Genomic DNA, 23,509 nt, shown 5'->3' with positions numbered 1-23,509 from the left:
TGAACTCCAGTGGTCCAAGGCGCATCGGTCTTCTTGCTGACTATGCTGAGGCTCTTGTAGACATTCAGTGCCGTGTTCAGAGTTTTGAACACGGCCTACAAACCAAGCTGAAGGCAGCATTCACAGCCCGGTGCCAGCTAATGTGCCGTGATTGCCTCATTATGACAAGGTGACAATGACGACGTCCCCAGGGAGTGCCTGCAGCAGGTGCGGGACTGAGGAACTACTATGACAGTCCTTATTACTGGATTAGCCGCGCCATCTGTTCCTAGATTCATGCAAGGTCTACATACAAGGTTCTCCAAAATTCTCAGTACGAGGGCCACATCATGTCATTCACAAAAATGAATGGGCCAAAAAATGTATAAATGAACAAATTAAATTCTACACAAATAAATAGGTTTTACTTGGAGTTTTTTTTTTTTTAATTTATTCAGCATGATACGAAATAGAACTTTAATAAATGGTCCCTATCTGAGACCCTTACATGACTGTCCCCATCAGAGTCCTCCCCCCTTACATGACTGTCCCCATCAGAGTCCTCCCCCCTTACATGACTGTCCCCATCAGAGTCCTCCCCCCTTACACGACAGTCCCCATCGGAGTCCTCCCCCCTTACACGACAGTCCCCATCGGAGTCCTCCCCCCTTACACGACAGTCCCCATCGGAGTCCTCCCCCCTTACACGACAGTCCCCATCGGAGTCCTCCCCCCTTACACGACAGTCCCCATCGGAGTCCTCCCCCCTTACACGACAGTCCCCATCGGAGTCCTCCCCCCTTACACGACAGTCCCCATCGGAGTCCTGCCCCCTTACACGACAGTCCCCATCGGAGTCCTCCCCCCTTACACGACAGTCCCCATCGGAGTCCTCCCCCCTTACACGACAGTCCCCATCGGAGTCCTCCCCCCTTACACGACAGTCCCCATCGGAGTCCTCCCCCCTTACACGACAGTCCCCATCGGAGTCCTCCCCCCTTACACGACAGTCCCCATCGGAGTCCTCCCCCCTTACACGACAGTCCCCATCGGAGTCCTCCCCCCTTACACGACAGTCCCCATCGGAGTCCTCCCCCCTTACACGACAGTCCCCATCGGAGTCCTCCCCCCTTACACGACAGTCCCCATCGGAGTCCTCCCCCCTTACACGACAGTCCCCATCGGAGTCCTCCCCCCTTACACGACAGTCCCCATCGGAGTCCTCCCCCCTTACACGACAGTCCCCATCGGAGTCCTCCCCCCTTACACGACAGTCCCCATCGGAGTCCTCCCCCCTTACACGACAGTCCCCATCGGAGTCCTCCCCCCTTACACGACAGTCCCCATCGGAGTCCTCCCCCCTTACACGACAGTCCCCATCGGAGTCCTCCCCCCTTTACATGGCTGTCCCCATCAGAGTCCTCCCCCCTTTACATGGCTGTCCCCATCAGAGTCCTCCCCCCTTTACATGGCTGTCCCCATCAGAGTCCTCCCCCTTTACATGGCTGTCCCCATCAGAGTCCTCCCCCCTTACATGGCTGTCTCCATCAGTGTCCTCCCCCCATACATAACAGTCCCCATCGGAGTCCTACCCCCTTACAAGATGGTCCCCATCAGAGTCACCCCCCCCTTACACGAGGGTCCCCCCCACAGTTCCCCCCACTCCCTTACGTGAGAGTCTCCCCCCTTACATAAGGGTACCCACCAGAGTCTCCACCCCTTACACGATGGTCTCCACCAGATTTTTTCCCCTTTCTTGAGGGTCCTTACCAGCATCCACCCTCCCCTTACACGAGGGTCCCCACCACGGTCCCTGCTCCCCTTACATGAGGGTCCCCACCGTTGTCCCCTCCCTACATGAGAATCCCCCCCTTACACGAGGGTTCCCACCAGAGTCTCTCCCCCCCCCCCCCGTTACTTGAGGGGCCCCATCACAGTCCCCCCCCCCTTACACGAGGGTCCTTACCATATTATTGCCCTCCTTACATGAGGGTGCCCACCACAGTTCCCCCCCCCTTTACATGAGGGTCCCCACCAGCGTCCACCCTCCCCTTTACATGAGGGTCCCCACCACAGTCCCTCCTCCCCTTACGTGAGGGTCCCCACCGTTGTCCCCTCCCTACATGAAGGTTCCCCCCCCTTACACGAGGGTTCCTACCAGAGTTTCCCCCGTTACTTGAGGGTCCCCATCACAGTACCCCCCCCCCCCCCCCCTTACACGAGGGTCCTTACCAGATTATTTCCCTCCTTACATGACGGTCCCCACCACAGTCCCCTCCATTTACACGAGGGTCCTCCACCAGATTCTTTCCCCCCTTACATGAGGATCCCCACCTTACATGAGGGTCCCCACCTTCCATGAAGGTCCTCTCCACAGTCCCCCTCCCTTACATGAGGGTCCCCACCAGTTTCTTTCCCCACCTTACATGAAGGTCCCCTCTATAGTCCCCTCCCCCTCCCTTACATAAGGGTCCCCACCAAAGTCTCTCATCCTTATGTGGGTCCCCACCAGAGTCCCATCCCCCCCATCTTACATGAGGGTCCCCCCTTACATCAGAGGAGCAGATAAAATGTTGCAGCAGGCCAGGTTTAGCCCACAGGCCATAGTTTAGAGACCCCTGTTCTGCAAGCTACCACCACATAAAGCCGTCACTCTATCACACAACTAACGTACTGCACAGCACTAAAGCCTCCAAAAAGACGTTGGCCTACAGTATTTTCCCATGTATGGTGGCATCATGGAGGCACTCCTGGGTTCAGGATCCATTTCCTAGGATCTCTGGGCTGTAAAGCACCAGCAAAGCCCTTGTAGGTTCTCCTAGTTATTGTGTCCTCCTGCTTGGTAAGACATACGATTAGGTCACTTTGCCACCTTCAAATGATTCCCAGAGTGTGATGGAGGGAAACCTTTTCTCAGGCTGTCTTGCTGTAGCCACCAGTCATAATGCCCTACCAGCTTTGCTGCATTATCTTGCCCCCCAAAAATCTTCTCTTCTGATTGGTGGCAGTTCTGAGCGTTGGTTCCCATGTACCTCAGGAGCTGCCTGCTTTAGAGAAAATATATTTTTGGATGCTACCACAGCTGAATCATGTGTTATACATGCACAAGTGGGTAGGACACTTCCAACTTAAGTTGAGGTAAAAAAAAACCAAACTTTTTTTAGTTATCCAAAAGTTGGCAAAGCTGGAGCTCCTTCCTCATTGCTGGAGGCCTTCAGTTCTGCTACTTCAGGCCTTACAAGAATTTATACAACATCCAACCCCTGATGCAGAGAGTGTTCAGACCCCAGAAACGTGTTGGCTTTTTCAGTTCTTTGACAAAATAACTTTTCCTTGGGCTCCTTAGTGGTTTGGCACTCTTCACGCTAGGGTGACTTTGTCAAACAAGATGTCAGGAATGGACTCACCTGCCGTGTGGGCTGCAGTACCAGGGCTGACCAGCGGGTGCTCTCAGCAGCCAGAAGCTCACTCCTGCAGTCAGCCAACACCTGAAGCTGATTGCAGGAAGTGTATTTAAGGAATGACCAGGCCTGTGATCAGGGCCTTGGTGTAATGTTTCCCATGAGCCCCTGTACCTGGTATCCTGTGTTCCTGCCTCGTTGCTGACCCTGCTTTGATCCTGACCTCTGCTGACTGTCTCCTGTTGAACCCCTGGCTTGCCTGACCATCCTTCTGCCTGATCCACGGTACCGCGCTGCCCGCTACCTGCTGAACCTGGCTTGTGACCCCGACTATTCTCTGCTTGCTCCTCCTGTACCACGCTGCCCGCACGATACCGACCCGGGCCTGTCTGACTACGCTTTCTTCACCCGACGATCCATCCATCCCGCACGGATCACCTTTAGTAAGTCTGCCTGCCTCTTCCCATCAGACTCCGTTCCTGCACTCCCCTGCCAGTACTCTCTACCACAGCCGGACGCACTCAGGGGTCGCAACCTGGTTCCAGTCTGCACCAAGTCCATCCCCACCATCAGGGGCCCTGGTGAATAGCAGGCTGGGACTTAGACCCCGCGCCCTGAGGAAATCCGTGCTGTGGGCTGCTAGAGACACTGCCAGGCGGCACCTGACAGTACCTTACGGCCTGCCTGACCATTCCACCTCTCCAGCCCTGACTACACCTGTGTTCCTGAAGCCTGCTACTTCCCTGTGTCAGTCCACACATTTCCGGTCATACCCGGATCCCTAACACAAGAGTTCCTCACCGCAGCCATTTAGCTTTAGAAATTGGTTTGACACCCTGCACTATTGCACCAATTATTGGTATTCCCTGCACCTGTTTTGATACCGCTTCAGGTTTTTATTGCTGTCAGTGTCCCCACTGGGGAGATTCACTCTGTGTACCCTGATGGCCATTCTCTCAAAGTAAGAGGAAACGTCCCGGAGAGTTGACACCAGCGCAATAAAAAGGAAATCCTGGGATGGGGACGTTTTCTATGGATAGCTGTCTGAGGGGGAATTTCCCTTGCTTTGAAGAGGTTCCCTCTTATGTGTTGTATTAGAAGATGAATTGGTTGAACTGGATGGACTTTTGTCTTTTTTTTCAGCCAGACTAACTATGTAAGGAACTGCAATGAAATCTCTCCAATGGGACATCAATGTTGGCTTTAGTTACACTTTAACCTGGACATACAGGTTTGGTTGTATAATCTTCTTTAGAAGAACCACACAGGGTGAAGGCCTACCAGGTCGAATATTCCATTTAGGAAGGCCAACCTGGTTGAACACTCTTTTTAAGAAGGCTTGACTGGTTTGCATGTGTATTTTTCCCAGACATACAGTTGTGTTCAAAATAATATCAGTCAGACATCACTAACTGGATCAATCACTGTTTTTGATAGAAATGATATTTCTACACGGCAAATAATTTCCTAGCAGGTGTAGTAGAGTCATAGAAATCCAACAGACCCAACAGTCATGACATGCGTGCTGCTGATTCTGTGTCATTGAATCACTCATTGAAAGGGGCGTGTTCAACATAATAGCCGTGTGGAGTTCTATTAGTGACGTCATTCATTCTTTGAAAAACAGGTGGCAATTATTGCCCTTATTTAAGGAAGGAAGGCAGCAAATGTTGTACATGCTGGTTACAGTGCATTTCTCTCTGAAATTCTGAGGAAAATGGGTCGTTCCAGACATTGTTCAGAAGAACAGCGTACCTTGATTAAAAAGTTGATTGGAGAGGGGAAAACATATAAAGTGCAGAAAATGATCGGCTGCTCAGCTAGAATGAACGCAAATGCTTTAAAATGGCAACCAAAACCTGAAAGACGGAAGAAAGTGAAAAACTACCATTGGAATGGATAGAAGAATAGCCAAAATGGGGCGGACTCAGCCAACAATCAGCTCCAGGAAGATGAAAGAAGGTGTGACGTTCCCTGTGAGGACTCAGCCAACAATCAGCTCCAGGAAGAGGAAAGAAGGTGTGACGTTCCCTGTGAGGACTGTTACAATTAGAAGACGCCGATGTGAAGCCAAGCTATCTGCAAGAAGTCCCCGCAAAGTCCCACTGTTGGGAAAAGACGTGTGCTGAAGAGGTTACAATCTGCCAAAGAGCACATTGACCGGCCTAAAGAGAAATGACGCAACATTTTGTGGACTGATGAAAGTAAGATTGTTCTTTTTGGGTCTAGTGGCCGGAGACAGTTTGTCAGACGACCCCCAAACACTGAATTCAAGCCACAGTACACTGTGAAGACCGTGAAGCATGGTGGTGCAAGCATCATGATATGGGGATGTTTCTCATACTACGGTGTTGGGCCTATTTATCGCATACCAGGGATCATGGATCAGTTTGAATCCATCAGAATACTTGAAGAGGTCATGCTGCCTTATGCTGAAGAGGAAATGCCCTTGAAATGTTCCAACAAGACAACAACCCCAAACACACCAGTAAACGTGCAACATCTTGGTTCCAGACCAACAAGATGGACGTTATGGAGGGGCCAGCCCAATCCCCGGATCTTCATCCAATAGAAAACTTGTGGGGTGACATCAAAAATGCCGTTTCTGAGGCAAAACCAAGAAATAGAGAAGAACTGTGGAATGTGGTCCAATCATCCTGGGCTGGAATACCTGATCACAGGGGCCAGAAGTTGGGGGACTCCATGCAACACAGATGTACAGCAGTTCTCAGAAACAGTGCGACTACAACCAAATATTCATGAAGTCATTCAAAGGAAAGCAAAATCTTCAAACATTTCTCAGTTTATATAGTGAATGTTTGAGTTTGTAAAGAAGAATACAAACACTGAGATTTTTTTGAACCGTCTAATATTCACTTTTCTTCCATTTTTTTAGAGGAACAACACAAATTTGATATTTTTCTTCATGTTGTGATTTGTAATAGAATGTGTCGTGTTCCCAATGCATTTGTGTGGATGGAAATAAAAGCTATTAGAAGGATTTTCAGCTTTATTCACTTATTTCAACACACTGCTATTATTTTGAACACAACTGTATATGTTATGAATACCTTTTTCTATTTGTGTGTTTTCAGGAGGGTCTGATGGCTCCCGGTTATACGACTGCGTTTGGCGGTATAACTCCAGCGTGAACGAATGGACAGAAGTCTCTCCCATGCTGAAGGCCCGGGAATATCACAGCTCCACCGTGCTGAAAGGCTTGCTTTACGTCATTGCGTCAGACAGCACAGAGCGCTACGACCACAGCGTAGACTCCTGGGAATCGCTCAGGCCCATGTTGTACCCAATGGACAACTGCTCCACCACCTCTTGCAGGGGCAAGCTTTATGCCATCGGGTCGCTGGAAGGCAAAGAAACGATGGTCATGCAGTGCTATGACCCCGACAAAGACTTGTGGTCAATGGTGAACTGTGGCCGGCTGCCCCCCTGGTCGTTTGCACCAAAAACTGTGACACTGAATGGATTCATTTATTTTGTCAGGTGAGTCTTTGGAATATAATCCGTTTGAGGGGGAAGAACATCCCTTTGTTTTTAATTAAAGGGCGAAAGGAAATGCCTTTTCCAGTTTTGTTAGATGTTCCTCGTTAAATGATGGAAACCAAAGGTGACTGAGCTGTGCGCCAAAACTCCAAATGGGGTTCTAGATGGATTTCTGGTCTCCCAAGTTATAAAGTGTGGCATTTTGCTGGGAATGTTATAGCTTTATGGAACCCAAATTGTCCATGATCATGTGACTTGATGAGTATTTTAACATACCTCCATTATTTAAAAAAAATTTAAAGTCAACAGCTACAAATATTGTTGCTGGTGACATTAAAAAAAAAACCAGGTACTTAACCGTTTCAATACCGTGCAATTTTACACCTTCCTGCCCAGGCCAGTTTTCAGGTTTCAGCGCTCTCACACTTTGAATGACAATTGCGCGGTCATACAACATTGTACCCAAACTAAAATTTGATCATTTTCTTCACACAACTAGAGCTTTCTTTTGGTGGTATTTAATCACCGCTGGGGTTTTTATTTTTTGCTAAATTAACAAAAAAAGACCAAACATTTTGAAAAAAAAACACATTTTTCTTGGTTTCTGTTATAAAAGTTTACAAATAAATAATTGTTCTTCATAAATTTAGGCCGAGATGTATTCTGCTACATGTCTTTGGTGAAAATAACCCAAATTAGGATGTATTTTTTAGTTTGTAGGAAAGTTATAGAGTTCACAAACTATGGTATAGATCTGAATATTGAACAATCCTGAAGTACTGACAGCCAATCTAATTTCTTGAGGTCCAAGAATGTCAGAATAGTACAGATATCCCCCAAATGTCAGGACGGTACAGATATCCCCCAAATGTCAGGACAGTACAGATACCCCCCAAATGTCAGGACGGTACAGATATCCCCCAAATGTCAGGACAGTACAGATATCCCCCAAATGTCAGAACAGTACAGATATCCCCCAAATGTCAGGACAGGACAGATATCCCCCAAATGTCAGGACGGTACAGATATCCCCCAAATGTCAGGACAGTACAGATATCCCCCAAATGTCAGAACAGTACAGATATCCCCCAAATTACCCCTTTTTGCAGAGTAGACAGTCCGACGTACTTCATAAGAGGAATGGCGAGTTTTTTGAAGTTGTATTTTTTTGTCATAATTTTTCAGAAAATGAAAAAATTAAAAAAATTATTTTCACTATTTTTTTTTTTACATACTGTCACCAGTGCAGTACAGCGTCATCATATAACTGGCATGGCGGTGAACAGGGACACTGACTGGTGACAGTATGGAAAAAAAAAAAAATATATATTTTTTTAAATTTTTTTATTATATTTAGTTTTTTATTACATTTTTTTTTTATTTTTTTAAGATTTTTTTTCATATTTTACTATGACCAAAGTAGTACAATGTTACCATAGTAACACTGTACTACTTTGGGGAAGTGATCAGTATTTTTTTTTTTTTTTACACAATTTGCTTATAGCAAGCATTTACCTGAATGAAATCGATTCATTCAGCTTTTTTTTTTTTTTTTTTGTGCTTAGCTGTGATTTGGTCACAGCTAATCACATGACATGTGCATGTGATTAGCTGTGACCATTCACAGCTAGGCACTAGTATACAATGGATGGCATCATGAATGAAGCCATCCATTGTATACAACTGTCATGTGACCTGCTGTGATTGGTCACAGCAGGTCACATGGTACCGGCAACGGGAGTCGGTACTCGGATCTGTCATCGGCCGTGTCCGAGGTGCACGGGCGGTGACAGATCGCACTGCTTCGTCGCTCTGCAACCGCGCATGTGTGGGAGCACGCCAAATGGCGTGCACCCGGAAAGCTGCAGCGCTTTTCAAGCCGCCAAACGGCCATTGGCCGGGCGGCTAATGGTTAATAATCTATGGAGTCCAGCACTGTTTTCCCGTGGCTAATTCTTCTCTCTCCTGATGCCGCCATCTTGGATTTGGGATCTGGCTGTGAATAATGTAACTCCTGTGAGTTACATTAGTATTGGCCACCAAATGGCCAGAGATCAAACCCTGTTCTCGAAAGGAGCAGCAAAGAACATGGCAGCAGTGATGACAGGGAGCAAAGCAAGAGCTACGTTCAACACAATGTTCAAGAATGCTCCGTTTTGTTAGAGAAATCTGATGGCTTGGCCATTGTACTGAGAAGCTGGAGGGTTGCCGTATTCAAGGGGTAGACAAACTGGTGCAGAATTTACAATCTCTAGTCAAATCTAGGGGTCATTATACATCTTAAAGTGAACCTGTTCCACCAAAACATGTCCAACTAACACAGTGTTTCTCAGCTCCAGTCCTCATGGACCCCCAACAGGTCATGTTTTCAGGATTTCCCTCAGATGAAACAGCTGTGGTAATTACTAAGGCAGTGAAACTGATCAAATCACCTGTGCAAAATAATGGAAATCCTGAAAACATGACCTGTTGGGGGTCCATGAGGACTGGAGTTGAGAAACACTGAACTAACACAAGGCCCGGAGTGGCATCTCCACAAGTTTTAGGTAAATCTTTTTTTCAGGAGGACCTAGAAGTTCTCAGCAGGCAATCCTCAACTTTAGTTCTAGCCCCCCACGGTGCTTTGTTGCCACTTCTCTATTGACCACCATTGATCAGAAGGTGCAATATGGGCTTGCAAATAAAACAGCCAAAAGTCTACGGAGGCATCATGTTGGAGAATTGTTCGTTAGGGTTGGTTTTTTGCAGGATCGGTTCCCTTTAGGAAGTCTAAGAACATTGCTGGCCATTGCCCAGGCTTTGCTGTGGGTTCCAACACTGGGAACATTGCTGTCTTCTTCATTCAGTAAAGGCTTTAGTGTTCTAATTACCAGTGGGCTCCATATTTCATCTCTTGACTTTCCTCTGGCTCCTGACACCCAGGCCTGCTTTCTATCATCTACATAAACACAAGACGAGTCTGCCGGTGTCCTCCCTGGCTACGGCCACTGTATTATTTTGTGCAGGAGGAGTCAAGTCATTGCCATGTAGATACAAAATTGACTTTGCAGTGCACCCCCTCCCCCCACCTTCCCATTGTAAGGGGTAAATGCTTGTTATGTCTAGGGGGTAGAAGGATAAGGTGCAATACGTATTCCCTCAGTTCCACTTTCAGTATTTCAGTATATCCATTATATAACTAGAGCTTGAATATGTTTTGGTAAATACCTGAGAAAAACTAAAATTGTGCCTGTGTCCAAATATATATGGACCTAACTGTATGATAGAGGTGATAGAGACAGCAGACGTGGTACAAGAGATGGTCAGAGACTGCAGATGTGGTACAAGAGATGGTCAGAGACTGTGGACATGATACAGGAGATGGTCAGAGACTGCGGACACGAAGCAGGAGATGGTCAGAGACTGCGGACACGATGCAGGAGATGGTCAGAGACTGCGGACACGAAGCAGGAGATGGTCAGAGACTGCGGACACGATACAAGAGATGGTCAGAGACTGCAGACATGATGCAGGATATGGTCAGAGACTGCGGACATGATGCAGGATATGGACAGAGACTGCGGACATGATGCAGGATATGGACAGAGTCTGCGGACACGAAGCAGGAGATGGTCAGAGACTGCGGACACGATGCAAGAGATGGTCAGAGACTGCGGACACGATGCAAGAGATGGTCAGAGACTGCGGACACGATGCAAGAGATGGTCAGAGACTGCGGACATGATGCAAGAGATGGTCAGAGACTGCGGACACGATGCAAGAGATGGTCAGAGACTGCGGACACGATGCAGGAGATGGTCAGAGACTGCGGACACGATACAGGAGATGGTCAGACTGCGGACACGATGCAGGAGATGGTCAGACTGTGGACACGATGCAGGAGACGGTCAGAGACTGCGGACACGATGCAGGAGACGGTCAGAGACTGCGGACACGATGCAGGAGACGGTCAGAGACTGCGGACACGATGCAGGAGACGGTCAGAGACTGCGGACACGATGCAGGAGACGGTCAGAGACTGCGGACACGATGCAGGAGACGGTCAGAGACTGCGGACACGATGCAGGAGACGGTCAGAGACTGCGGACACGATGCAGGAGAAGGTCAGAGACTGCGGACACGATTCAGGAGATGGTCAGAGACTGCAAACACGATGCAGGAGAAGGTCAGGGACTGTGGACACGATGCAGGAGACGGTCAGGGACTGCGGACACGATGCAGGAGACGGTCAGAGACTATGAACATGATGCAGGAGATGGTCAGACTGTGGACACGATGCAGGAGATGGTCAGAGACTGTGGACACGATGCAGGAGATGGTCAGAGACTGTGGACACGATTCAGGAGATGGTCAGAGACTGCGGACACGATGCAGGAGATGGTCAGAGACTGCGGACACGATGCAGGAGATGGTCAGAGACTGCGGACACGATGCAGGAGATGGTCAGAGACTGCGGACACGATGCAGGAGATGGTCAGAGACTGCGGACACGATGCAGGAGATGGTCAGAGACTGCGGACACGATGCAGGAGATGGTCAGAGACTGCGGACACGATGCAGGAGATGGTCAGAGACTGCGGACACGATGCAGGAGATGGTCAGAGACTGCGGACATGCTATAGGAGTTGTCGGACACTGGGGACATACTTCAGGCGACTCTCACAGACTTGTGTCTGCTAGAAATCATTGCTATAACAGGGCAAGAGAGAATACAGATTAGTGTCTATAGGGGCACCAAAGGCCACACAAAAAGCGCCCAAGTGCCAGAGGTTGGGCACCAGATGAATGCTTTCTGATCTGGCATTTCCTCAGCAGTTTGGCTGATAATCCAATGTCTATAGAAATGGACCCAACATCCCCAAATATGGGTTCTCAGGAAACAAAACGTTGAAAACCCTTTCCCAGTCGCTTGCGTTCTCCCCAATGCTGCATCTGCTTTCCTATGGCTTACCACCATCCACTTCCAAAAACATCAGCGCCTCTGCTTGGCGGGGAACCTAACCATAAAGACCGCTTGGAACTCATTGTGCGTTTACACCCCGACCGTTCCCCAAGGTCTATGGCCGGCTTTGTGTTTTTAGAAGGCCGAGTCTACGTCGGTGACCGACACGGACTTGGCAGGAACCGCGGTTCTTCTATTTTGGAAGACGGAGCTGTTGGCTAAAGTTACACTTCAAGGAAGAAAAGCCGTCCCAACGACACATTCTTCTTCTGTTCCGCTTTTCACCTTCGACCAAAAGTCCTCCTCACTGTTTTCAGTGCTATAAATATCGAGAGCTGTAGGAGCTCAACAACCTCATCTTGGCAGCTCCGTCTACCCAACCAAGAACAGAGCGTTCCCTCATCCGCCCAGAACATAAACATCCATGGAGGCTGCACTCCGCATACGGCCTGCGAGGCATCCGTGTCCTGCTGGGACAAACCCCACGTGTCTTGTCTGCGGGGAGGTTCGAGTAAATGTCATTGTGGAACAGCTACCCTGGCTATTCTTAAGACGACAGCTGAAGAGCCGCTCTGCCAGTTACAGCTAATTCCGCTCACCTGCTCCTGCCACGCACACGTCTCCGACAATAAAACCCGATCCGGTTCCTCCCATGCTTTAAACACTTGTTTTTATATCATCGTTATTAGAGACCGCACTCCAGGCAAACATATCGTAAGAGCTGTGATTTTGTCTATCCAGTGCTGACATTTACACAGCTCTGCTGCACAGCATAACCAGGTGGTTGACACCATTTCCAGGGATGTTTTGAGGCACTTTTCCAAGGACCACCAATGTATGGAGGCACTACTCTAAAAACCCCCAATGTATGGAGGCACTTCGCCACGGATCCCAAATGTATGGAGGCACTTTTCTACTGCCCCCAATATTTCGAGGCCCTTTTCCAAGGACCACCAATGTATGGAGGCACTTCGCCATGGATCCCAAATGTATGGAGGCACTTTGCCACGGATCCCAAATGTATGGAGGCACTTTGCCACGGATCCCAAATGTATGGAGGCACTTTGCCACGGATCCCAAATGTATGGAGGCACTTTGCCACGGATCCCAGATGTATGGAGGCACTTTGCCACGGATCCCAGATGTATGGAGGCACTTTGCCACGGATCCCAGATGTATGGAGGCACTTTGCCACGGATCCCAGATGTATGGAGGCACTTTGCCACGGATCCCAGATGTATGGAGGCACTTTGCCACGGATCCCAAATGTATGGAGGCACTTTGCCACGGATCCCAAATGTATGGAGGCACTTTTCTACTGCCCCCAATATTTTGAGGCCCTTTTCCAAGGACCACCAATGTATGGAGGCACTTTGCCACAGATCCCAGATGTATGGAGGCACTTTGCCACGGATCCCAGATGTATGGAGGCACTTTGCCACGGATCCCAAATGTATGGAGGCACTTTGCCACGGATCCCAAATGTATGGAGGCACTTTTCTACTGCCCCCAATATTTCGAGGCCCTTTTCCAAGGACCACCAATGTATGGAGGCACTTTGCCACGGATCCCAAATGTATGGAGGCACTTTTCTACTGCCCCCAATATTTCGAGGCCCTTTTCCAAGGACCACCAATGTAAGGAGGCACTTTGCCACGGATCCCAAATGTATGGAGGCACTTTGCCACGGATCCCAAATGTATGGAGGCACTTTGCCACGGGTCCCAAATGTATGGAGGCACTTTGCCACGGATCCCAAATGTATGGAGGCACTTTGCCACGGATCCCAAATGTATGGAGGCACTTTGCCACGGATCCCAAATGTATGGAGGCACTTTGCCACGGATCCCAAATGTATGGAGGCACTTTGCCACGGATCCCAAATGTATGGAGGCACTTTGCCACGGATCCCAAATGTATGGAGGCACTTTGCCACGGATCCCAAATGTATGGGGGCACTTTGCCACGGATCCCAAATGTATGGGGGCACTTTGCCACGGATCCCAAATGTATGGGGGCACATTTCCACTGACTCCATGTATGGAGGCACTTTTCTACTGCCCCCAATATTTCGAGGCCCTTTTCCAAGGACCACCAATGTATGGAGGCACTTTTCCACTGACTCCCAATGTATTGAGCAACTTTTCTGCTGACCCCACCAAATTTGGAGGCACATTTCCACTGATTCCAATGTATGGAGGCACTTCGCCATGGATCCCAAGTGTATGGGGCACTTTTCCACTGACCCCCAATGAATTGAGCCACTTTTCCACTGACCCCACCATGTATGGAGGAACTTTTCCACTGACCACCAATATATGGAGGCACTTCGCCATAGATCCCAAATGTATGGAGGCACTTTTCTACTGCCCCCAATATTTTGAAGCGCTTTTCCAAGGATCACCAATGTATGGAAGCACTTTTCCACTGACCACCAATATATGGAGGCACTTCGCCACGGATCCCAAATGTATGGAGGCACTTTTCCACTGACCCCACCATGTTTGGAGGCACATTTCTACTGACTCCAATGTCATCTGGCACTTCTGTCCTGCAGATCGTTATTAGAGACCACACTCCAGGCAAACATATCACATATTGTAAAATCTGTGCTTTTGTCCATCCAGTGCTGAAATTTACACAGCTCTGCTGCACAGCATAACCAGGTGGTTGACACCGTTTCCAGGGAAAGTGATACTAAATCATATCTTTATTCTCCAAGAATAATCCATATACATCCTCTACTTAAAGGCCCGTAATCTGTTTTTTTTCCATTAAACTGATTACTGTGTTTTTCTGCCTCCTTGTAATGTCCCGTGTGAGCTTCCGAACCTCTCCTTTAACCCCTCGCTTCCTTTTGTTTGAAACAAGCAGTGCACGATAGTTGCAGTCACGTGCACTACTCTATGCACACTACAAATCCAATAGTCCTAATCAGGACCACGTCCGTGATCAAGAGTGAGGAAAAGTGGATGGCTGCATTCCTACATACAGGGGGACCAAGGCAGGGTGGCTACATTCCTACATACAGGGGGACCAAGGCAGGGTGGCTACATTCCTACATACAGCGGGACCAAGGCAGGGGGGCTACATTCCTTCATACAGAGGGACCAAGGCAGGGAGGCTACATTCCTACATACAGAGGGACCAAGGCAGGGGGGCTACATTCCTACATACAGCGGGACCAAGGCAGGGTGGCTACATTCCTACATACAGAGGGACCAAGGCAGGGAGGCTACATTCCTACATACAGAGGGACCAAGGCAGGGGGGCTACATTCCTACATACAGAGGGACCAAGGCAGGGGGGCTACATTCCTACATACAGAGGGACCAAGGCAGGGGGGCTACATTCCTACATACAGCGGGACCAAGGCAGGGTGGCTACATTCCTACATACAGCGGGACCAAGGCAGGGGGGCTACATTCCTACATACAGGGGGACCAAGGCAGGGTGGCTACATTCCTACATACAGGGGGACCAAGGCAGGGTGGCTACATTCCTACATACAGCGGGACCAAGGCAGGGGGGCTACATTCCTACATACAGGGGGACCAAGGCAGGGGGGCTACATTCCTACATACAGGGGGACCAAGGCAGGGTGGCTACATTCCTACATACAGGGGGACCAAGGCAGGGTGGCTACATTCCTACATACAGGGGGACAAGGCAGGGTGGCTACGATCCTACATACAGTGGGACCAAGGCAGGGTGGCTACATTCTTACATACAGTGGGACCAAGGCAGGGTAGCTACATTCCTACATACAGGGGGGACCAAGGCAGGGTGGCTACATTCCTACATACAGGGGGGACCAAGGCAGGGTGGCTACATTCCTACATACAGGGGGGACCAAGGCAGGGTGGCTACGATCCTACATACAGTGGGACCAAGGCAGGGTGGCTACATTCCTACATACAGTAGGACCAAGGCAGGGTGGCTACATTCCTACATACAGGGGGGACCAAGGCAGGGTGGCTACGATCCTACATACAGGGGGGACCAAGGCAGGGGGGCTACGATCCTACATACAGGGGGACCAAGGCAGGGTGGCTATGTTCCTACATACAGCGGGACTAAGGCAGGGTGGCTACATTTTCACATACAGTGGGACCACAGAGAAATAATGTAGCCACCCTCTAACAGGAAGTCAGATCACTACAGCATAATAAAAGCAATATGAAGGTGAAGAGCAAATTAAGTGGCTTTTATGAGTTTGGAACACATACTAGAATAGAATATTTTTACAACCTGAGTTTGTTGTCACTTTAAAGACTGTCCCAGTGTCCTCTCTCCACCCCCAACCTGTTGATTGGACACTGAAAGAGCTGGAGACTGATTAGGTCATCCTTCTGCTCACTTCCTTTATCGCCATGTTTCTTTCCTAGGCTGTTTTCGAGTCGAGTGCTGCTTTACAGGGGATTGTAAGAAGCTAGTGTAAGTACATACTCGGGTCCTTAATCTAGCTGCATTTAGAAAACAAAGCTGTCCTTTTCTATCTGCCTGGAGTTCAGCTTTAAAGGTTCAGACAAGCTAATGCATCCTTTTGCCACCCAGAGCAGAGTTCTTCCGGTAGTTGACGGAGATTCCATGAGAAATTCACAATTTCTGTCTCTTGGTAATTGCCAGCATGATACAGTTGTCTGTGCAAAGCCTTTCTTTCCATCCATGTACGGGAGTCCTTCTACCACTGCCTACTGTAGGGGGCTTCTTTTTCTACTGACCACCAGTGTATGGAGGCACTTTTTCAAGGACCACCAATGTATGGAGGCACTACTCCAAAACCCCCCAATGTATGGAAGCATTTTTCCACTGACCACCAATGTATGGAGGCACTTCACCATGGATCCCAAATGTATGGAGGCACTTTTGCACTGACTCCACCATGTATTGAGGCACTTTTGCACTGACTCCACCATGTATTGAGGCACTTTTGCACTGACTCCACCATGTATTGAGGCACTTTTCCACTGACCCCACCATGTTTGGAGGCACTTTTCTACTGACTTCCAATGTATGGAGGCACTTCGCCATGGATCCCAAGTGTATGGGGGCACTTTTCCACTGACCCCAATGTATTGAGGCACTTTTCCACTGAACCCCAATGTTTCGAGGCACTTTTCCACTGACCCCACCATGTTTGGAGGCACATTTTCACTGACTCCAATGTATGGAGGACACTTCACCATGGATCCCAAATGTATGGGGGCACTTTTGCACTGACCCCACCATATTTGGAGGCACTTTTCTACTGACTCCAATGTATGGAGGCACTTCGCCATGGATCCCAAGTGTATGGGGGCACTTTTCCACTGACCCCACCATGTTTGGAGGCACTTTACCACTGACCCCCAATGTTTCGAGGCAGTTTTCCACTGACCCCACCATGTTTGGAGGCACTTTACCACTGACCCCCAATGTTTCGAGGCAGTTTTCCACTGACCCCACCATGTTTGCAGGCACATTTCCACTGACTCCAATATATGGAGGGCACTTTACCATGGATCCCAAATGTATGGGGGCACTTTTCCACTGACCCCACCATGTATGGAGGCACTTTTCTACTGCCCCCAATGTTTCGAGGCAATTTTCCACTGACCCCCCCCCCCCCCCCCCCCCCCCAATGTATGGAGGAACTTTTTCACTGACCCCAACCCCACCCTCCCTTCCCAAATAAGGAAGCTTTTTTCACTGACCCCCAATGTATAGAGGCACTTTGTCACTGACCCCCCCAATGTAAGGAGGCACTTTTTCCACTGACCCCCCCACGTTAGAGGACATTTCTCTACTACACACCAGTGTGACTAGGCACTACAACTTTCACAATCTGCATCTCATTTCTGATTTTTTTTTTTTTTCACTTTTTCATTTCATGATTATTTAGGAAATTAGTTATGTCTAAAGCTAATCATTTACCTATAGTGCCGATAGGGCTGCCTGCAGCTCGAACGTTGACAGTGTACGACCAGCTTTGTAATGCAGGGGGGTATTAAAGCGAGTCTGCACCCGAAAATGTAACTTGCCTTGTTCCCCCCCCCCCCCCCCAGGCTGCTTAGCAATGGGTACCTTTTTTTTCATTGTGGTACCCACTCCTGCTTCCCTGCCTAGGTAAGGATGACGTTTACTGAGCTCATCCACCTCCCAACCCACCCAACCCCAATGTCTAACCCCGCCTGGGAGAACATCAAGCATCCCAGGAGGCTACAGGACTAACTTCATGGCAGTCAGTAATCTTGCACATGTGCAGTAGGGAGCCGGCTGTGAGTCACCAGGAAGCGATAGCCGGCTCCCGACACCCAAATGGCCAGGTAGTGGAACAGAGACCATGAGAATCGTAGGCTGCAGGGAAGATGGCGATGGACTGGTGAAAGCCGGCAGCAATAAATGCACCTGGAACACCACATCATTTATTATTTTATGTATCATTTTACTTACAACTTACTGATTAGGCCAAAGCATTTTTTTTTTTCCCCCTTTTTAGTTTTGGACGGAGTAGCGTAGAGTTAGAACCTCTACCAAATAACCAAAATGCCTTCCAGTCCATCTATTGGCGCAGTTACTCTGGTGATGCCGATTGCCTTTTAGTAATGTAATATTCATGTTGCAGGGACGATTCTGCAGAGGTGGACGTCTACAGTCCTCTGGAGAACGAATGGAACAAAATTCCTCCCATGAAGCAGGTATTGTATATATCTTCGCTGATCTTCACCACTTTGTGACCTTTCAAGTCCTTATAATGCCCTTTGTATTGAGAATGTCATGTCATGCGTGTGGTGCGGCTGTGTGTCCCTGGTTCCCAGAGCTAGTCCTTTTATTAGGGAAAACCCAGACTGGTCCTAATGCATTTATGTGTCCTCTAGTGCAGCGGTCTCAAAACTGTGACCTTTTGCTTGCCTTTATCCGGCCCTTGGGGTACTATTCCAGCCAGTAATGCCAACAATGGGGCATAATTCCAGTGGCTGACCCCAACAATGGGGCGCTATTCCTCCCACGGACACAGACGACGGGGCGCTATTCCTCCCACGGACACCGACGACGGGGCGCTATTCCTCCCACGGACACCGACGACGGGGCGCTATTCCTCCCACGGACACCGACGACGGGGCGCTATTCCTCCCACGGACACCGACGACGGGGCGCTATTCCTCCCACGGACACCGACGACGGGGCGCTATTCCTCCCACGGACACCGACGACGGGGCGCTATTCCTCCCACGGACACAGACGACGGGTACTATTCCTCCCACTGACACAGACGACGGGCACTATTCCTCCCACTGACTCCAACGATGGGACACTATTCCTTCCACTGACACCAACGATGGGGCACTATTCCTCCTACTGACTCCAACGATGGGACACTATTCCTTCCACTGACACCAATGATGGGGCACTATTCCTTCCACTGACACCAACGATGGGACACTATTCCTTCCACTGACACCAACGATGGGGCACTATTCCTCCCACTGACACCAACGATGGGGCACTATTCCTCCCACTGACACCAACGATGGGGCACTATTCCTTCCACTGATACCAACGATGAGGCAGAATTCCCTTCACTGACACCAGTGATGCAGAAGATCCAGCTCCCCTGTGTCGTGGAGCGCTCAACAATGGGGCTGAATGCCAGGAGCCATGATGTCACCCACCAGCTTTCATTGTCCACTTGTTGTTGGCGGTTCCTCCTCTCCCCTGCAGCAGCCACTGCATGACACAGGGGAGCGAGAGCTTCTGTATCACCTGACCAGAATGGCGCAGATTGAAATAACATCTTTACACACATCTCTGTTGTCAGCCCTATACAGCGTAGGTAGGAGGTGGTGGAAGCAATGGCTTTACCCATATTTATACGCAGCCTTTACTGCCACTTTAACCAATTCGCCGCTAGGTGCGTACGTTGTATGGACACGACAGTGGGAAGCAGTTGGGCGGCTGTGCTGATAAGGCACTATTCCTCCACTGATACCAACGATGGGGACTATTCCTCCCACTGACACCAACGATGGGGCACGATTCCTCCCACTGACACCAACGGTGGGGCACGATTCCTCCCACTGACACCAACGATGGGGACTATTCCTCCCACTGACACCAACGGTGGGCCACTATTCCTCCCACTGACACCAACGGTGGGCCACTATTCCTCCCACTGACACCAACGGTGGGCCACGATTCCTCCCACTGACACCAACGATGGGGCACGATTCCTCCCACTGACACCAACGATGGGGACTATTCCTCCCACTGACACCAACGGTGGGCCACTATTCCTCCCACTGACACCAACGGTGGGCCACTATTCCTCCCACTGACACCAACGGTGGGCCACTATTCCTCCCACTGACACCAACGGTGGGCCACTATTCCTCCCACTGACACCAACGGTGGGGCACTATTCCTCCCACTGACACCAACGGTGGGCCACTATTCCTTTGACACTAACAATGAGGCACTGTTCCTCCCACTAACCCCATGGAAAGGGAACAGTTCCTCCCACTGACACCATTTATGGGGAAGAATTTCATCCATTGATACCAATGATGGGGCACTATTCCTCCAACCGACACTAACAATGGGGCATTGTTTACTCTCACTGGATGCCAGGACATTTTCTACTTCTACTGGCCCCCCTAAAGTCTGAAGGACAGTGAACTGGCCCTTTGTTTAGAAAGTTTGGAAACCCCTGCTCAGCGGTTCACCACAGGAATCTATGGATTTGGCAGATAAGCTATCAAACTTTCAGTCTACCCAATAGCCTTCTTTAAACTACAAAATACTAGGCTCCCTGTGTTAATAACGATGTTGTAACTATTGCAGGTTCACGTTGGCGGGAGCTTGGCCGCACTCGGAGGCAAACTGTATGTGTCTGGCGGGTATGACAACACCTTTGAACTTTCTGACGTGGTCGAGGCCTACGACCCGAAAACGAAAGAGTGGAACCTCATGGGACATCTCCCCCAGCCGACATTTTTGGCACGGCAGCGTCAGCATATTCAGGCAGTTCATGCCCCACACTCAGTACAGCTTTGAGGGAGTCCCCTTGGACAACGCCAACCATGAGCGCAACACAATCAACCTGAACAGACGGCGGCAGCACTTGCACAACCACAACCTGAACGAACTGCACAGACGATAGGGGATCATTTTCATTTTTGCTTAATTTAATGAACTGACCAGAATGGTGTAGGGCCAACAGGTTCAGATGAGGTAACCGAGCACACTACGCCTCCGTACTTTACTACATGGATGGTTTCTATTTTAATAATATTATATATTTATATATTTTTGATTTTTTTTTTTTCACGCGTTCATTTGATGTTCTCACTAAAGGTTGTGCTTCCTTTTAGATATATATTTAAGTGCCAGCTTGCAGCTAAGTGAACTCTGGGGGGGTTCTGCAATGGGTGTGCACACTACTCCATTTGGTGTGGATGTACTCAAATGTGTGCACACTACCCCTACCCCATTTGGTGTGGATGTACTCAAATGTGTGCACACTACCCCTACTCCATTTGGTGTGGATGTAATAAAGTGTTTTCATGGCCCACTGCCATGGGTGTGCACACTACCCTTACCCCATTTGGTGTGGACGTACGAAAGTGTTTTCATGGCCCACTGCAATGGGTGTGCGCAGTACCTCATTTGGGGTGGATGTACTAAAGTGCACATGTATTGCAGTAGGCCATGAAAACACTTTAGTACGTCCACACCAAAGGGGGAATTGTGCACCCCCATTGCAGTAGGCCATGAAAACACTTGAGTACGTCCATACCAAATGGGGTAGGGGTAGTGTGCATATGTATTGCAATAGGCCATGAAAACACACTACCCCTACCCCATTTGCTGTTGACGTACTCGTGTTTTCATGGCCCAATGCAATGGATGTGCGCAAAACCCCATTTGGGGTGGACAGATTCGTGTTTTCATGGCCCACTGCAATGGGTGTGCACAATACCTCATTTGTGGTGTACATACTCAAGCGGTTTCATGGCCCATTGCAATAGGTGTGCACACTACCCCTACCCCATTTGGTGTGGACGTACTCAAGTGTTTTTATGGCCCACGGCAATGGGTGTGCACAATACCCCATTTGGTGTGGACGTACGCATGGCCCACGGCAAAGGGTGTGCGCAATACACCATTTGGTGTGGACGTACCCAAGTGTTTTCATGGCCTACTGCAATGGGTGTGCACACTACCTCATTTGGTGTTTTCATGGCCCAATGCAATAGGTGTGCACACTACCCCTACCCCATTTGGTGTGGACGTACTGAAATGTTTTTGTGGCCCACTGCAATGGGTGTGCGCAATACCCCATTGGGTGTGGACGTACTCAAGTGTTTTCATTGCCTACTGCAATGGGTGTGCACACTACCTCATTTGGGGTGGACATACTCAAGTGTTTTCATGGGTGTGCACACTACCCCTACCCCATTTGGTGTGGATGTACTCAAGTGGTTTCATGGCCCACTGCAATGGGTGTGCACGTACTCAAGTGTTTCATGGTCCGCATGTACATGCGCAACACAAGTTAAATTGGAGATATTGAACTTTGCTTTCTGACGATTAGTAAGGGTCCCAGGCTGCCAGCCTGTAGCCATTATCTTGGCTGAGCAACCAAGAGTTTATCGGCCAGAACAGAAACGTGAGAGCCTCAAGACGTTTACAGACCAGCGGGCCGCTTGCTATTTCAGGCATGGCTCATTAGGTTAAAGAACTTCAATCTTAGTAAATATTTGAATAAACCTCCAAGTGGAGCCCACCCATGATATTACTTGCCTTCGTTCTTGATCCAATCCAGCAATCCTCCCTCTGACGTGGTCCCAGCTGGATTTGCTTTCATACTATGTATGTCTGCTGGGCGCCATTCATTCATATGGGTAATCTGTACTCGAAGACCACTGGAGGTCATCATTGAACACAGTGGGGGGTGACTGGAACCATGCTGGGTGGGGGGTGTGACTGGAACCATGCTGGAGGGAGGAATATTTTTTAAATATATTTCAAATATATTTTTTTTCCAGAGGGGTAGAATAGAGCTGGTTATGTTTCATGGGCTAGCTGGGTAAGGTAGATGTATACCTTAACTGGATGACATTTTGGTTTTCTAAAGCATTGGAAATAAGTGCCTTCTTTTTTCTTTTAAAAAAATACTAGTTTTCTCCATTTTATTTTTTGCGCTCAGTCGTGCTGATCTTCTGCGACCTCCTTCAGCCACTTCCTGTCTACATGCACTTAAAGCATCAGCTACATATCATTACTCAGAACAAGCGTTTTCATGGTGACAACTGCAGACAGGGCCGGGCAAAGAGAGTCAGCTCAACCGCTTTCAGTCTTCTGCAGGGAGGGCACGTGACGGTGACAACGCGTTTGAAAGACAGAGCCATTGTCAGCCCATAACAGGAAGTGCCTGTACAAGGACCTTCAGGGCGAGATCACTGGGCAATATTTAATTAAAGCAGATTTAGAACTTCACAATTGAAACTAAAACCACAGCGCAAAAATTAATAAAATACATAATCAAAGAAGTGAAAAATAATATATCCATTTCATCAGTGAAATAAATATAATAGGATGTCATATTGTCACAAATTTCATCAGTGCAAAAAAATATAAATGTGAAAATATGACATCTCTTTATATTTATTTCACTGATGAAATGTATATATTTTTCACTGAT

General features: G+C 48.9%; 1 protein-coding gene across 1 annotated transcript in view; it reads left to right on the top strand.

The window, feature by feature from the left end:
• Positions 1 to 22,389, top strand: part of LOC149427501 (kelch-like protein 21) — a 40,265-nt gene extending 17,876 nt beyond the window's left edge. The window contains 4 exon segments of the mRNA XM_089667961.1: positions 6,476 to 6,881; positions 18,431 to 18,503; positions 20,647 to 20,796; positions 20,798 to 22,389. Of these exon segments, the coding sequence (XP_089524087.1) occupies positions 6,476 to 6,881; positions 18,431 to 18,503; positions 20,647 to 20,796; positions 20,798 to 20,965 (797 nt within the window). The 3' untranslated portion in view covers positions 20,966 to 22,389.
• Positions 22,390 to 23,509: the final 1,120 nt, after the last annotated feature.

The sequence above is a fragment of the Staurois parvus genome, unplaced genomic scaffold (genome assembly GCF_062004578.1).
Source record: "Staurois parvus isolate SC_StPar_1 unplaced genomic scaffold, SC_StPar_1.0 ptg003710l, whole genome shotgun sequence".
NCBI classification, from domain to species: Eukaryota; Metazoa; Chordata; class Amphibia; order Anura; family Ranidae; genus Staurois; species Staurois parvus.
The sequence above is the reverse complement of the archived record's forward strand: the minus strand, read 5'-3'. Positions and strand labels throughout refer to the sequence as shown.